Source organism: Phyllopteryx taeniolatus, chromosome 2 (genome assembly GCF_024500385.1).
Source record: "Phyllopteryx taeniolatus isolate TA_2022b chromosome 2, UOR_Ptae_1.2, whole genome shotgun sequence".
In the NCBI taxonomy this organism is placed as follows: domain Eukaryota; kingdom Metazoa; phylum Chordata; class Actinopteri; order Syngnathiformes; family Syngnathidae; genus Phyllopteryx; species Phyllopteryx taeniolatus.
This window is the reverse complement of record NC_084503.1, coordinates 24,851,151-24,868,487: the sequence shown is the minus strand read 5'-3', so window position 1 is coordinate 24,868,487 and position 17,337 is coordinate 24,851,151. Positions and strand designations below refer to the sequence as shown.

The 17,337-nt window shown below is 41.0% G+C and overlaps 1 protein-coding gene across 4 annotated transcripts in view; it reads right to left on the bottom strand.

Annotated features, from left to right (window-relative positions):
• LOC133474135 (leucine-rich repeat-containing protein 49) overlaps positions 1-17,337 on the bottom strand; it is a 73,195-nt gene extending 55,858 nt beyond the window's left edge. The window contains exons 1-7 of one of the 4 annotated variants that reach the window (XM_061765493.1): positions 15,065-17,337; positions 14,112-14,174; positions 13,937-14,003; positions 12,074-12,229; positions 11,876-11,978; positions 7,831-8,034; positions 6,922-6,988 (exon numbers count right to left, since the gene is read on the bottom strand). In XM_061765493.1, coding sequence (XP_061621477.1) covers positions 6,922-6,988; positions 7,831-8,034; positions 11,876-11,978; positions 12,074-12,229; positions 13,937-14,003; positions 14,112-14,114 — 600 coding nt within the window. In that variant the 5' untranslated portion in view covers positions 14,115-14,174; positions 15,065-17,337. Of the gene's footprint in view, positions 1-6,921; positions 6,989-7,830; positions 8,035-11,875; positions 11,979-12,073; positions 12,230-13,936; positions 14,004-14,111; positions 14,175-14,266; positions 14,345-14,629; positions 15,010-15,064 lie in introns of those variants that run through there. The other 3 variants (XM_061765491.1, XM_061765492.1, XM_061765490.1) reach the window with 3 other exon arrangements.

Genomic DNA, 17,337 nt, shown 5'->3' with positions numbered 1-17,337 from the left:
AAAACATATTAGTGAACAAAATTAAAACAAAAATATTTTTTAAAAACGATAACTAACGAGAACTACATTTTACTTTTACAAAACTAAAACTAACTATAATTATAGCAAAAATTTCCTTAATTTTTGTCTTTGTCAATTAATTTCATACGTGAGCTTTCAGGGTTGATTTTAAATGTATTACGGAACTAGGAAGGTCAAACAATCGTTTGGGAATTGTAGCTCTTTTACTGTGTGTCGACTAGAAACTACATCATCGGGGAGTAGCCAATAAAAAGGCGCTGCCCGATGACATTGATTTTAGGTGGCTAGTTGACAGATTTGATATGGCTCCCCTTTGTTGTGTTATTCAACTCAGCCCGAAACGTGACGCTAGGTGATAAAAAAGTGCTCTCTCCTTTTTTGATTCATATATGAACAAATAGTGCATAGCACAACCAGACTTAAGTTTTCTGCTAAATAAAACAAAAGTCAATAAAAGTGTTTTTTTATCTGTCTGTCTGTCTAATATTTTGACTATGAATGTCACACAAATATGAATGTCCACTTGGGAAGTTTGCAATTTCGCAGTAAGGGAAGAAAATCATGCAAATAAGTACTTGAATTAGTTTTTTGTTTTTTAAAATACTGAACAGAGGGGTATTTAAGTTAAAAAATATAAAAACATTTTCAAAAAGGCCATAGAATTGCATGTATCTCATGAATGATTTTATGGACCTTGTGATGCATCTACTCTAACATTAGAAGCAGTATTATGCACAGCACTTATTGGACTTCAACTTTTGTGGACTGTTAAATAACATCTGTATATGATTTGTGGATGGTCATTCATCTGTTAGTAAGTTAATACATTTTTAAAATGTATGAAAAAACTAAAATTAATTCTGAAACTAATAAAAACTAAACTAAAACAAAGCATTTTTTTTAAATAAATAAAAACGAACAAACCTGCTTTCAAAACTAATTCAAGCAAATTGAATTTGAAAAAAAAACAGTCAAAAGGAAATAAAAACGAACCATAATGGAAAATCTCCAACTATTATAACCATGTTGCGTACTATACATACGTATAAGGAAAATGAAAACATTTTGTCATATTGTATTGATGTACACTGGTAGGTAGGGGTTGTGAAAAAGGTATACTTTTATTCCAGTATGTGATGTCTAGTGAGACAAATGTATAATTAATAAGGTAAATTTTCGCTGCTCACCGAAGGTGCATTTGGAAACTTCATATGACGCCCTAACTCTACTCTTGAGACTGTGCGTGCTCCGCACATTCCAGTGGAACTGAGTTTCTGAACTGTCCAGAATGTAGCAGAGAGCGCTCGGAGTGCATTTTCAAAAATTATGACAGCCTTGCAAGATAACATAATATTAGTATGTTATCATATCATACCATATCATATCTGTTGTTACCATGTTCGTTTGACGGCATCAGATTTAGCGTCTGTTTACTAGACGGCAGATTTATTTCTTGTACTGACACTTCACAGAGCACATCTCCCAGGTAAAACAAAAAAGGCTAGTAAAAGAAGGGCAAGTTACTCTGCTGCTTTTAAGAAGAAAGTGATCACTGTTGCCAAATAAGAAGGGAACCGTGAAACAGTTCGGCAGCTCGACATGAACGAAGCTCGTGTGAGATTATGCAGCATATTGTAGTATGTTGTACTTAGGTCTGTTATTTTGGAGTGGTTTTGAACAGACTGAGCTGCTTGGTAGGAGTGAGTGAGAGAGAGAGTGAGCGTGAGAGCAAGCGAGAGAGAGAGAAAGAAAGAGAGCGAGAGAGAGACGCCATGGCCCACAGTAGCTGTGTTTAGCAGAATAGCATCTCCTGTGGTCATTGAAGACGCTACAGTACTATTAAAATGTTATTCTTATCTTAACATGGAGCACTGACCAGTTTTAGGTGTAGTCCGCCTTTTGTCCAAATTCAGATGAGATAGGCTGCAGTTGGCGGCACGGTGGACGACTGGTTAGAGCGTCAGCCTCACAGTTCTGAGAACCCGGGTTCAATCCCCGGCCCCGCCTGTGTGGAGTTTGCATGTTCTCCCCGTGCCTGCGTGGGTTTTCTCCGGGCACTCCGGTTTCCTCCCACATCCAAAAAACATGCATTAATTGGAGACTATAAATTGCCTGTAGGTGTGAATGTGAGTGTGGATGGTTGTTTGTTTGTATGTGCCCTGCGATTGGCTGGCAACCAGTTCAGGGTGTACCCCGCCACCTGCCCGATGACAGCTGGGATAGGCTCCAGCACGCCCGCGACCCTCGTGAGGAGAAGCCGCTCAGAAAATGGATGGATAGATAGGCTGCAGTTGCCCATGAACCTAAACAGGTTAAGCGGAATAGAAAATGGGTGGAAGTATTTTTTTATCTTAAGTAATTCAATCTTTAATCGATTTTTTTTATTTAATGTGAATTAAGGTACATATTTGGATAAATTTGGAAATATTTTCATTCAATAATATTTAATTTTAGTCATGAATTTTTAATTTAATTATATTTGCATGTAACCTACTGGTGAATGTGTTTCTTTTTATTTATTTCAATATCATTTTATTAAATGTCTGAAATAATTATAATTAAATTAAAAAGTAAAACTAATCTACCACCTTTCTCAAGGTAGGCCGTTTTACCAGTCACATAAACTGGACCACTCAATTTCCACAAAGCTCATAACATTCACATAAATAATACATACTAAAGGGTTGGCAATGTGCCCCCATAAAAGCAGTTATATCATGATGGCTCTTACTGCCAAATGAGAGGTTGCACACATAACGTGCTCTGCAGTTGTAATTCACAGTGACTGCATCTTTGTGAGGCGCCTCAGCGTCGGGCCGTTCCGCCACCCACACACTGCAATGCTGACAGTACAAGTAGAATTGATGAGAGGAGAAGGTTTCGAGGGGCCTTGGCTTTTAGAGTGAATAGAGCGTGTCGTGGAGGCGCTCATGTCAAACGGGCCAAGTGGAAAGCGTCGCGGCCTTACTCGCTATTCGGACGTGTCAGGTCACATTTGAAGCTCAGCTCTGGCTCATCATACAGGATGGACGCCAACTTTTAGAATGTACTGTCGTCATTCAAAATATATTTTTTCTTGCTTTTACAAATAGCAATGATCACAGGATGAAGACCAAATCCAGGTACAAATCCAAGTATCCTCCATCCATCCATCCATTTTCTTCCGCTCATCTGAGGTCGGGTCGCGGAGACAGCAGCTTGAGCAGGGAGACCCAGAATTCCCCCTCACCCAAGGCATTCCCAGGCCAGCCAAGAGCCATAGTCTCTCCAGTGTATCGGACACCCAAAGAAGGAAACTCATTTCGGCCACTTGTATCCGTGATCTTGTTCTTTCGGCCACAGCTCGTGACCATAGGTGAGGGTAGAAGCGTAGATCAATTGGTAAATTTTCATCACGACAGACTGATACAGGGTCCATATTACTGCAGACACTGCACCAACCCGTCTGTCTATCTCGTGCTCCATTCTTCCCTCACTCATGAACAAGACCCCAAGATACTTAAACTCCTCCACTTGGGGCAGGATTTTTTCACCTACCCGGAGAGGGCACGCCACCCTTTTCCGACTGAAGACCTTGGTCTCTGATTTGGAGGTGCTGATTTTCAGCTCAGCCGGTACACACTCGGTCGGCTGCGAACCATTCAGTGAGAGTTGAAGATCATGAATTGATGAAGCCATCAGAACCACACCATCTGCAAAAAGCAGGGACGTAATGTTGATATCACCAAACCGGACCCCCTCAACACGTTGGCTACGCCAAGAAATTCTGTCCATAGAGGTAATCAACAGCATTGGTGTCAAAGGGCAGCCTTAGCGGAGTCCAATCCTCACTGGAAAGGAATCCACTGGCAATGCGGACCAAACTCTGACACCGGTCATACAGGGGGTTATCAGGGGGTCTGGTACGCCATACTCCCGAAGCACCCCCCAAAGCAAAGGACACAGTCGAACACCTTCGCACACTCAAGGACCCAGCTGAAGGTTTGGATCTGGTCCACTGTTCCACAGCTAGGACGAAAACCACACTGCTCCTCTTGAATCTGAAATTCAACTTCCCGATGGACCCTCCTCTCCAGAACCCCTGAATAATCCCCTATAGTTAGAACACACCTTCAGTCCCCATTCTTAAAAAGGGGGACCACAACCCCGGTCTGCCAATCCAGAAGCATTATCGCCGATGTCCATATGATGCTGCAAAGTATTCAATTATGTAGACCACCAAGGATCATGTGACTTATATGTCTGAATTTTCACCACCGTTATTTTTTTAATTAACTTACTAGTTGAAATGTAAATTACAGCCGACATTCCATCTCACTTGCAAGCAATTTATCTCATGTAACATTTTTCGACTGACAATTTACACATTCAAACTACAGCAGCAGAGAAAAAGGCTAAAATTATCATTCAGGCCAGTTACCCTGTTTTCTCAATCGCTCTGTCTTGGTCAAATGACATGTAAGGGTTTGCTTACTTGTGGTCCCATCAGAGAGAGCCAAGGCTATTGCCACCCCGAAATACGTGTCACAACATGGTTTAGTCTCCATTTATTGATTATTTGATTTGAATTTTCACATTTACTGATGTTATTATTGGCGTTGTCTTTTTATGTATACAGTGTCATTACCAGCGGCGTTGAATGGAGGGGGCAAAATTGTTACCCCCCCCCACATAATTTCTAGGAAGGATATCAACGTTACCCCCCCACCTCCGGTGACGAATAATTCTAATAATTTCTGGAAGTAAGTGACGGTTCAACATATGATAATAAATCTATATCGCTGGTGTCGGTCAATTTCATACTTTTTCACAAAAACATACTACTGGTCAGTCCCCATTTGTGTATGGTTTTTTTTTGAGTGATTTACAAATCTTAAGTGTTGCAATGTTAATGGCTAAACAAAAGTGCCATTTTTGGGGGGTTTCCTGAAAAGTGCTGGTTTTGGAGAAGCGAGGTTTCCGCCTGACACCAGCGATATATAATCCATCCATCCATTTTCTGAGCCGCTTCTCCTCACTAGGGTCGTGGGCGTGCTGGAGCGTATCCCAGCTGTCATCGGGCAGGAGGCGGGGTACACCCTGAACTGGTTGCCAGCCAATCGCAGGGCACATAGAAACAAACAAACATTCGCACTCACAGTTATGCCTACGGGCAATTTAGAGTCTCCAATTAATGCATGTTTTTGGGATGTGGGAGGAAACCGGAATGCCCGGAGAAAACCCACGCAGGCACGGGAAGAACATGCAAACTCCACACAGGCGGGGCCGGGGATTGAACCCGGGTCCTCACAACTGTGAGGGTGACGCTCTAACCAATCGTCCACCGTGCCGCCGCGATATATAATCCCATGTTTTATTTTTCTATGGACATTCAGAGCTAAAAACCATGCTGATGCCTTCAAACTTCAAACATGGTGCTGTGCTGTAATTATTCATGTATTCGGACTGTGGCTCATGTAAAGTGGCGCCACAAAGCAAGGACTGCTTGGAGTGCACTGATGTGCAGTGTGGGCGGCGCATTGGCACAACACAATTAAGACGACCAATCGGGGGCCTTTCTGTTTAATCTTTTCTCATAGCATCGTTAGATTTCTCTTGGCTGGTTTGCCGTGTGTGAGTGTGTGTGTGTGTGTGTGTGTGTTTGGGTTTGCCGTGTGTGAGTGTGTGTTTGTTTGTATGTGTGTGTGTGTGTGTGTGTGTGTGTGTGTGTGTGTCTGTCTGTCTGTGTATGTGCGTGACTGTGTGCATGTGTGTGTGTCTGTCTGTGTAGGTGTAATGCAAAAAAAATAACAGGTTCGCATAACCGATTTGGATGACTGTTAATGGACAATGACATCATAACTTGCAGAAGGACCAACGGAAACATTCGTTCCCACGGCTGAGATTCTAGCCTCTTGGATTGGATCACTGAGAAAGTCCATGTGGGAGTAAGCAAGAGACAAAACATGGTGGGAGCTTTTAAAGAAAATATTTTGTGCTTTTATTCACCATTTTAAATAGTTCACAGGTGTCTTAATAATATATAATACCCTATTTTTTCTCTGGCTTTTTTGTGACACTTAATTCTGGGGTGGGGTGAAGAAGAATATGCACAGCAATTCCCAGTACTTTTGCCCAGGGTCAGACACACACGACCTAAAACATTGTTTAACAAAACAAACAAAAAGATTAACCACTGTAAGTTAATCTTTTTGATGCCTTAATGTAGGCAGTGGTTTACTTATTTCTACACGTGTTTGTTGGTGGTTAAAACATTTGTATAGTTAATCAACGTTTACGACGGTGACAAAATATTTTGAAATTTAGATGTATTTTAATATTATTTCATTAATTATTATCAGTTATCACAAAATGTACAAAATATTCACATTTTAAAATATGGAAATATTGTATGCTCATTTAAAAAAAATTTGTATGGAAATATTACTAGCATTGCAATTATTACAAATTGTTTAAGGAGAAAATCACTATATGGAAATTATTTTAAAATACAATATGGTTAAAAGTATTTAGTGAAATTTTTTTTCCAATGATTTTTAAATACTATATTAACAGCGATTCACCTATTTTTGGACTTGTGTATCAGTGAATAGTTAAAACATTGCACAAGGTTTTGCGACAGCAACAGTTGACCTTTGAACAGATAATTCTTTGCACATGATATTATTATTATAATAAAATTATTTAGACTATTTCTATACTTTATATTACTGTTACAAATGTTGCTAAAAAACATCTAACAGTTGATAAAGGTTTTATGATAGCTCCAGTCTTCTGAGCAAAACCTGAGCAGCTAGGCTACTAAGGCGTAGAGACAACTGGACACAAGAGAAAGACAAGTTAAGTGTCTGATAGAAGGACACACTTTATTAATCGGTTGAGGGGAAATGAACGAGGTACCTGATTGTGATGCAAATCCAGGATGTTGAGCTTGGATAGGTTGTCCAAGCAGGTAATTTTATGGATCCTGCAACAGAGAAGTTGCAGTATTGGAGACTTGTATTGACACCCGAGGCGTGAAGCTACATCAGAGCTATTTTAACATGACTGATATTTTGATCAAAGAAAAACTGGATATCATTCACATTTGACAGGGCTTTCAGCAACACTCTTCTTTGTGGTGTGACCAATTCGTACAAGCATGGATTATGGTTGGTGGTGATACGACTGATAATGAACTTTTTTCGAAAACCTGATGAACTACAGTCAAAGTCCACAACTCAGTTCTATGGTACACCCATAGCCAATGCACTGGAGAGTTTCATATTGTTTTGTCTTCCATTATTTTATCACAATGTTAATGTTCAAACAAGGGCTGAACGATTTTAGAGAAAAAAAATTAATAGCAATTTTTCTGGCGATTTCAATTCGATTCACGATTTTCTTCAAATCAAGCTTCAGTGCAGTTTATTCATTATGTACAGTAACATTTACAAACATGACAGAATTACATCATACCATCAAAACATTAAAAGCTATTATTCTAATAATGCAAGGACATAAAAAGGCTGTGCTAGGCAGTGCCTTTTCAGGGTTTTTAAATTGGTTCAATAAAGCAATAACTACCACATCAATTTGAGCACTTGCTCTCATGTATGTAATTAAATGTAATACTGTATGTAAAAATATTTTTAAAAAATGTACCCAAAATGTTGAAACGTTTGCACTAATATACATGTTAATTGTATATAAATGTAAGATCGTATGTAAATAAATAGTTTTTCATATTTTTGTCTGCTTCCACCAGAGACTGAGGGCTGGGCTATATCATAGTAATAACATAATGTCACTTATTACACAACAACCCACCTGTTATTGGCAAAATTGAGGATCCTGAGGGAGGTGAGCCCTTCGATACCACTCATGTCAGCAATGTGGTTGTCGTACAAGTTGAGGACGACGAGTTGCCTCAGGAGTGACAGCTGGCTGATGCTGGTGATCAGATTGTGCTGCAGGTTGAGCACTTGAAGGTCGCCCATGATGCCCAACTGTGGACACTCTTCTAGACAGCGCCTACATTGTGGAAAGGCAAATCTAGATTTAAGCCACCGCCAAAATATTACAGATGTTATGCATTTTAAGGGACTCTGCTGCGCCCCAGTGGACATTATTGTCATTACTACTTGGTTTGAAGCTATAAATGACAGCATAAACCTACACTCAATTCTCAATAGATAGAGTAGGGAGGAGGAAAAATTATGTGAACCCTTTGGAATTTCTTAAATTTATGCATAAATTGGTCATAAAATATGGTCTGATCATCTAAATATCAAGGATAAACGGAGTCTGCGTAAACTAATAGCACACAAACAATTATATGTTGTTATATTCCATCCATCCATCCATCCATTTTCTGAGCCGCTTCTCCTCACTAGGCTCGCGGGCGTGCTGAAGCCTATCCCAGCCATCATCGGGCAGGAGGCGGGGTACACCCTGAACTGGTTGCCAGCCAATCGCAGGGCACATACAAACAAACAACCAGTCATACTCACATTCAATTTAGAGTCGTCAATGAACCTTCCATGCATGTTTTTGAGATGTGGGAGGAAACCGGAGTGCCCGGAGAAAACCCACGCAGGCACGGGGAGAACATGCAAACTCCACACAGGCGGGCCCGGGGATTGAACCCCGGTCCTCAGAACTGTGAGGCAGACGCTCTAACCAGTCTCACCGTGCCGCCTGTTGTCATATTTTTAATGAAAATAGCATATAGTCATTCACAGGCCAGGGAGGAAAAAGTAACTGAACCCTTGGATTTAATAACTGGTTGACCCTCCTTTGGTATCAATTCCTGTAGACATCCACGATGATCAGGATGACCTTTGGACCTTTATAAAACTGTTGCAGTTCAACAAGATTCTTGGGATGTCTAGTGTGAATTGCTCTCTTGAGATCTCTCTTCCTAGGAGTAGCTGTCCTGTGAAGATAACTGCAGGAGCACAGTGCAGAATGCTAAATGAGGTAGACAAGAACCCTAGAGTGTCAGCTGAAGACTCACAGAACTCACTGGCACATGTCAACATCTCTGTTCAAAAATCTACCATATGTAACGTATTAAACAAGAATGGGGTTCATGGGAGAACACAAAGGAGGAACCCGTTGCTGTCGAAAAAAACATTCCTGCACGTCAAAGTTTGCAAAAGAGCACTTGGATGTTCCACAGCACTGCTGGCAAAATACGGGGCTGCGGTGGCGTACTCCGCCTGCCACTGTTGGGGAACTAGGTTCAAGACCCCGACTGGACCATCCACCAACGTCTCCTGGACTTACTGCTGTGGTGTCCTTGAGCAAGACAATGATTACCCCGAAGTGCTCCCCGGGCGCTTAAGTTTTCTCCTGGTCCAGTGTGTTCCACTAACAAGTGTGTGTGTTTACTGTGATGGGTAAAATCCAGAGAACGAATTTCATGTGTATGATAAAGATGATTCCAAAATAGTTTATGGACAGATGAAACCAAAGTAAACTTGTTTGGGAGGAATACACAACACCATGTGTGGAGGAAAAATGGCACAGCACACCAACATCAAAATCTTATCCCAACTGTGAAGCATGGTGGAGGGAGCATCATTGGCATGGGTGTGCTTTGCTATCTTAGGACCTGGTCACCTTGCTATCATCCATCCATCCATCCATCCATCCATCCATCCATCCATTTTCCATACCACTTATCCTCACTAGGGTCGCGGGCGTGCCAGAGCCTATCCCAGCTATCTTTGGCCATTTGAGTTCATCCATACCAAATTCTCTCATCCACATATTTATGGACCTTGCTTTGTGGATCGGTGGACAGACATGTTTAAACAGGAAGGGGTAATCCCCATAATGTTTGACTGTCCAAAATCTCTAGACTTCCTTTCACTGGAGGCTAATATTTTGGACATTTCCAACTTTGTGGGAAGAGTTTGGAGATGGCCCCTTCCTGTTCAAACCTGACTGTGCACAAATCACGGTTCACAAATCAAGGTTCATAAAAAGACAGCTAACAGAGTTTGATGTGGATGAATTTGAATGGCCTGCACAATCGTGACCTCAACAATGAAGAACACTTTTGGATAAATTAGATCGGAGACTGAGAGCCAGGCCTTATCGTCCAACATCAGTGTAACCTCACAAAAGCGCTTTTTGGGAAAATGGTCATAAATTTCCATAAACACACTCCTCAACCATGTGGAAGGCTTTTCCAGAAGAGTTTAAGATGTTATAATTGCAGAGGGTGGACCGATGTCATAATTAGAACCTTTGGATTAAGAATGGGATGTCACTTCAATTCATATCGGAGTCAAGGCAGGTGAGCGAATACTTTTGGCAATATAGTGTAGGTAGGCAGGTAGCTAGAATGTAATACAAGTTGTCTATCTCTGTAATCTAAGGCAGAATTTAGGATGCAACTCTTGTATTTGGATCATTACGCAGGGGAAGCATACAGTATATACAATTTTTTATACAACACTACCATTTGACCAGGTTTGGGAGTACCAGAATGCATGCAACAGGATTGCGTAATCAGAATACCAAAAAATAAAAATAATTTAAAAAGTAACTGTCTTCCATTACAGTTACAGAAAAAAAACATGTAATCAGATTACAGGTACATTTTAAAAAATTACATTTAAAAATGTTGATTATTTTACAGGATTACAATTTTAACGCGGAGAGAGGTCGTTGTTGATTTTCAGCCCCAACCTTTTCCAGAGTTAGCAGCGCATCATCGTGTCATAAGGTGGGAAGTGTGTGTACGTGTGTGTGTGTGTGTGTGTGCGCATGCGTGTGTCAGTAAGAGGAGGGGTTAAGATACCGCTGATAAAACAAAGGTTGCCCTTATAAATTCAGTTTGTCCTTTTTCCCTCCAATTTTACTCGATAGAGGTATGCACATCTTGTCTCATAGTTCTGAGGTTTTGGATTAGAATGCCCTACGTGTTCCTACCGCATTGCACAAACATGCACATTCAATATTTACAGAACAAGACAGAAAATATATATCAATATATATTTTAGTGATATTGAATTTCTTTTGGCGGCACGGTGGCCGACTGGTTAGAGCGTCAGCCTCACAGTTCTGAGGTGCGGGGTTCAATCCCCGTCCCCGCCTGTGTGGAGTTTGCATGTTCTCCCCGTGCCTGCGTGGGTTTTCTCCGGGCACTCCGGTTTCCTCCCACATCCCAAAAACATGCATTAATTGGAGACTCTAAATTGCCGTAGGCATGACTGTGAGTGCGAATGGTTGTTAGTTTCTATGTGCCCTGCGATTGGCTGGCAACCAGTTCAGGGTGTACCCTGCCTCCTGCCCGATGACAGCTGGGATAGGCTCCAGCACGCCCGCGACCCTAGTGAGGAGAAGCGGCTCAGACAATGGATGGATGGATGGATGAATTTCTTTTGTCATGTCTGGTGTTGGAGAAATCCAAAAGTAACTGAAAGTAATCAACTTACATTACTTAAATATTGTGGTACTTATTATGTTAGGCGGCACGTTGTACGACTGGTTAGAGCGTCAGCCTCACAGTTGTGAGGAGCGGGGTTCAATCCCCGGCCCCGCCTGTGTGGAGTTTGCATGTTCCCCCCGTGCCTGCGTAGGTGTGAATGTGAGTGCGAATGGTTGTTTGTTTGTATGTGCCCTGCGATTGGCTGGCAACCAGTTCAGGGTGTACCCCGCCTCCTGCTCGATGATAGCTGGGATGGGCTCCAGCACGCCCGCAAGCCTCGTGAGGAGAAGCAGCTCAGAAAATGGATGGATGAATTATGTTACTGACTACATTTTTTAACAGGTAACTAGTGGAATACATTTTTTAAAGTAACCCTCCCAAACCTCCATATGACAACACATGGAATTGCATTGTAAAGACAATAAGTACCTGTCCAAGTCTATACGTTGAAGAGTGGATGTTGCATTGTCCCATTGGAAGTGAATAATGGGGAAACCAGAGGTGGCATTAAAATGATATGCTCCAGAGCCACCTGAACAAGACATGAACACATGTACAGTTTTAATTGAAATAATAATAATAATTTCAATTTTAATAAAAATGACAATTATTTCCTGTGCTGTTCACCTGCTGACTTGGAGTGTGGGGGGGTGTAGTACCTAGTCCCAGCACTGTGAGTTAGCCTGTGAGATTTGTTTTGAGTGTCATTTGTCGCAAAAGGAACTGTGGGCAAACTGCAGGGGGCGCCATATTGCAACAGTTCTGGATGGGGAGCTGGGTAATCTGGAGAGGAATCAGAATGTAACTCAGTCATTCAGGAATATGAGTATTCTCCTTCAGTCTTTTTTTACTCAACTTGCAGGTAGATAGGTAGGTAGGTGGGCAGGCAGGTTGGTAGGTAGATATGTAGGTAGGTAGGTGGGTGGATAAGCGGGTAGGAAGGCTGGCAAGGGAGTAGGTAGGTAGCTCCAGTGCCGTGAAAGAGTATTGACCCTACTTTCAAATTCTTCCTATTTTTGTATTGTTCCCTCTTTATTTAAGATCATCAAACAAATGTAAATATCAGACAAAGATAACCCAAGTAAATAACAAGAAAAATTATTTTATTTATGAAGGGGAAAAAAATATTGAAAGCTACGTTGCTTAAGTAATGCCCCCCCCCCCCCCCCACCCCCCATTAAGGCATGAATTAACTGTGGCTAATCAAATTTTTTTGACTTAAATAGGACCTGTTTGAGAAAATGAAGTCAGCCAAAGAGCTCAAAAAGCTGCAAAAAAATGCCAAGATCCAAAGAAATTCAAGAAGAGATGAGAAATAAATTGACATCTATCAGTCTGGAAAGGGTTACAAAGCCATTTGTAAAGCTTTATGATTCCAGTAAACCATGGTGAGAGCCGTTATCCTCAAATGGAGAAAGCATGGAACAGTGGTCGGCCTTCAAAAATGACAACATTAAAGAACTGCATACATCCCTTGCCTCAGTTAAGGTCAGTGTTCATGAAGAGTTTAGGAAGAGAACGGGCAAAAATTGCATCCATGGGAGATTTAATGCTTTGGCATGACCTAAAAAAGGCTGTTCATGCCCGAAAATTGTTGCTGAATTAAAACAATTCAGCTAGGAAGAGTGGGCCAAAACATCTCCACAGAAATGTGAAAGACTCATTGCCAGTTACAGAAAACTTTTTATTTCAGTTGTTGCTGCGGAGGGAGGGCCTACCAGTAATTAGGTTAGGGGGGTATTACGTTTTGCACAGAGGACCAGGTATCTTAGATTTTTTTTTTTTTAATCTTCATTTTATGTTTACTTGGGTTGGGTATGTTTGTCTGACATTTACGATTTGGCACAGAGGGTAAGTGCACGTCCTAACACTAGAGGGTTGCCGATTCGTATCCCCGCCCGAGCGTATGTCATCGTGGTCTCCCCGGGCAATAGACTTAATATGAATGAATGTGGTTGGATGTTTGTTGTGGTCAGAGGGGTCGTAGGCGCTGAATGACAGCCACACTTCCGTTAAGACTGCCCCAGGGCAGCTCTGGCTGCAGAAGGAGCTTACCACCACAAGGGTGTGACTCTGGCATGAATAAATGTGTGCAATTGTAAAGCGTCTTTGGGTACCTTGAAAAGTGCTATATACTGTGTGGGGTATGTATGCAATGCATTAGTATTAAAGTGGAGAAAGTATGCAACAAGGAAAAAAGGGGGGTGTCAATGCTTTTTCATGGCACGGTTGGTAGGTAGGTAAGTAGGTACTGAGCTGTTTGGTTAATTAGGTGGGTAGTTAAGTAGTTGCGTAGGTAGATAACAGGTAAGTACTGTTGGTATAGGTGTAGGTCAAAGGTAAATCAGTATGTGGGTAGGTGGACTGGGTGGTTTGGGTTGTCAAGCATGAGCTGGGTCAGAAACTAGTGTCACAAGATATATTGCAAATCCAAACTATATATGACTTGTATGTTTTTATACATTTATATTTATCTACATACAAAGGTACCTGGGTGAGGAGGACTTTTTGCCATAAAATTCAGACATATGTCCTTTACAGAATCATGACAGGTGACCTATAAAATGTAAAACAATGGTCCACAATGCAGTTGGCAAGGGAAAAAATGATTATTATGTTCTGTATCTTAGCACGTTTCTAGTGTGTTCCCTTTCGGGTGGCTCACCATCCGCTGACCTCTCTCTGGTAGTAGTTTGACCGTCTTCGGGCGCAACTTGCAACTAGTGACCTGCAGGAAAAGTGGAGTTTTGTCATCCTGTGTTCAAAAATGTGTTTATTACTTTATTATTAGTTACAGAAATAATTTGTGGCAAACTGTACATTGGTAATTTGTTCTTCAGACTGTCTAGCACTGCTTTTGGCTTGAGTTGGATTTGATTTCATATTACTAAGTTTAACAAATAAAGATGTATTAAAGGCAACAAATAAAACATCCATCTACTTGTATCGCTCATTCTTGCTTTGTTTACGTTTATTTCATTAGCGAATACGGAAGTAAAAAAATAACTGTTTCCAGCGTTTTAAAAGCAGCAGTGCTCTCCGCACCAAATTCGCGCATGCGTGTTAAAGACGCAACTCGTCCGAAACTTTCGTCTCATATTTACATTTATGTTCTTTTTAAATGAAGCACAAATTGAAGTGGAATAGTTAAAACAAACTACCGTATGAAAATGCATAACAAACCATGGGTGTGAGAAACACCAAGTTATCATTGTCGTTTCTGCGTTTCCGTGTGCGCTCCGACTCCATTTCCCTAGCTAGTGTTTGTTAGCACCGGGCTAGAATCGACCTCCTTTCGCTGGCAACATCCTAATGGAAGCAAAAACACGGCAAATTAAATGTTCGATGTACGGCTTCTGTTGTTGGAGATATTCATACGACGCTTAGAAACTTCCACGGAAAGAGAGACACAAACACACGTGTCATTGCCATGGCAACCACGGCGTTGCTTAGTATCGTACACTTCCTGTATTTATTTAAAAAAAAAAAAAATACAAAATTAAAAAAAAATAAAACCTTCCGTGGATGAAATACCACTTAAACTTGCCAATTCAGCTGGGAAATGTGCTTTTCATTTGTCAGATGGCTGTTAGTGCGCTGTTATTTGAAGGCACTCACCGTGTTCTTCCAGTTTATATTGTGTTCATACAAATGACTGGGTACTAATGAAGGCAAAACACAACTCTCTTGTTAATCTGGTCACATTTTTTTCGGAGGAAAGAGGGCACATTCAAGATAATCCCAATGCACACACTTCAGAGAAAATGCATCAGAATGTAAACAAATAATCGAATGGACTCACTCACACGCACACACGACAGACTAAATAAATATGTTGCGTGACCTTTCACCTCTGCCTCCTGTCTCTGACTTTCCAGGAACACCTTGCAGGATTAAACAATGCAGAGGCACCACCACTTAACATAAAGGAGCAATTCACAGTAAAAAAAAAAAATAGTACAATTGCAAACTGGTAAATTACAGAGCTTGTTTGTAGTGGTCTTTGTTGTAATTTGTCAAAATTATGTAATGATACTCTAAGACAGTGATTCCCAACCAGTGTGCCGGGGCGCATTAGTGAGCACTTTTCAGGTGTGCCATGGGAAATTATAAAATTTTACGTAATTGCTCAAAAAAATATTTATTTACAAGAAACAATGTATCTATTTATGCCAGTGAGGCATAGTGACAGACAGAACAAATAAATGCTCTTCTATTAGATGGCCAGAAGTACATACAGTAATTAAGTATCCACTTTTTGGACATTTTTGTTTGTTGGTGTGCCTTGGCTCAATAAAGGTTGGAAATCACTGCTCTAAGGTATAACATTTAAAACAGTAGCAATAAAAAGATAATGTCAACAAAGAAACAAATTACATTGAACCCTCGCTAATTGTGATCCCAAAACACTTTAACATCATTTCAAACTCATTTTAAAACATTACCCTTGAAAGTAAATGTCTTACAGCTGAGTATGCACAATATACTCGAAGAAATCTCACACTTGCTATGAAGTGAAAAATAGTTACCCCTATTTGTACAGTATATACACATACTAGATATTAAAGCGTACTTAATTAGAAGCTGAGCAAAAAAGGTTTGTACTGGCACCAAAAATATAATTTATTTTAATTCACTCGATTTTTTTTCTGCTTCGGATATATACTATATATAAGATTATTGGATATTTTAGCAAACACAGTAATATCTTTTGTACTCTTTTTACTTCTGCTTGTGAAACAAAACAAAGCAAAATATATAAATAAAAATCTCCTGAATCTGGGTAAAGGGTGTGGATACCGGAATTTATTTTCACTTTTAGACATTTGAGTCATGATGGCGTATGGATTGTGGAATTCCACCCACCCTTTCCTAATATCCTTTCCTAAAATGTGGCACAGTATGATTTTTTGGAAATATTTGTTATAGGAATCAAACTTCTCACAATGGAACTACTTTGCGGCAGAATATTGATCCAGTCCCATCATCTTACATCAGGCTTTGTATACCAGAAAGTAGCCTGCAAAACAACAAACAGTTGGATATAAATATGTCACGCGAAAATATTTCAGTCCTGCTTGAGGAAATTGGACATGCACAAAGACATTGAAGGCTCATTTGTCATTTTTATTTCTGTTACCTGCGCCATGTGCGTCTTTGTCATGTATTTTCCGTGCATTTTATTCATTTATGAAATTTCCCAAGGTGCTGTTACGTGGAGGTTTGACATTTATACATTTATTACAAATACAAGTGTGACATTAGATTATTGTGTGTTGAGATGCATGGTTGTTTTTTGTACTTTGTTAACATCCAGCAAACAAGGGAGCAGGTTATGAAAGTCACAGCTTGACCGAAATCTTCAGGTGGTCCATGGTCCATCCATCCATCCATTTTCTGAGCCGCTTCTCCTCACTAGGGTCGCGGGCGTGATGGAGCCTATCCCAGCTGTCATCGGGCAGGAGGCGGGGTACACTCTGAACTGGTTGCCAGCCAATCGCAGGGCACATAGAAACAAACAACCATTCACACTCACAATCATGCCTACAGGCAATTTAGAGTCTCCAATTAATGCATGTTTTTGGGATGTGGGAGGAAACCGGAGTGCCCGGAGAAAACCCACGCAGGCACGGGGAGAACATGCCAACTCCACACAGGCAGGGCCGGGGATTGAACCCGGGTCCTCAGAACTGTGAGGCTGACGCTCTAACCAGTCGTCCACCGTGCCGCCTGTTCCATGGTAATTTATGAATTTTACAGTTGTTGTATTTTTCTTACGCAGCACAGTGTACGGCTGGTTAACACATCTTCCTCGCAGTTCTGAGGTTGTGGGTTCAAATCCAGCCTCCCCTGTGTGGAGTTTGCATGTTCTCCCTGTGCGTGTGTGGGTT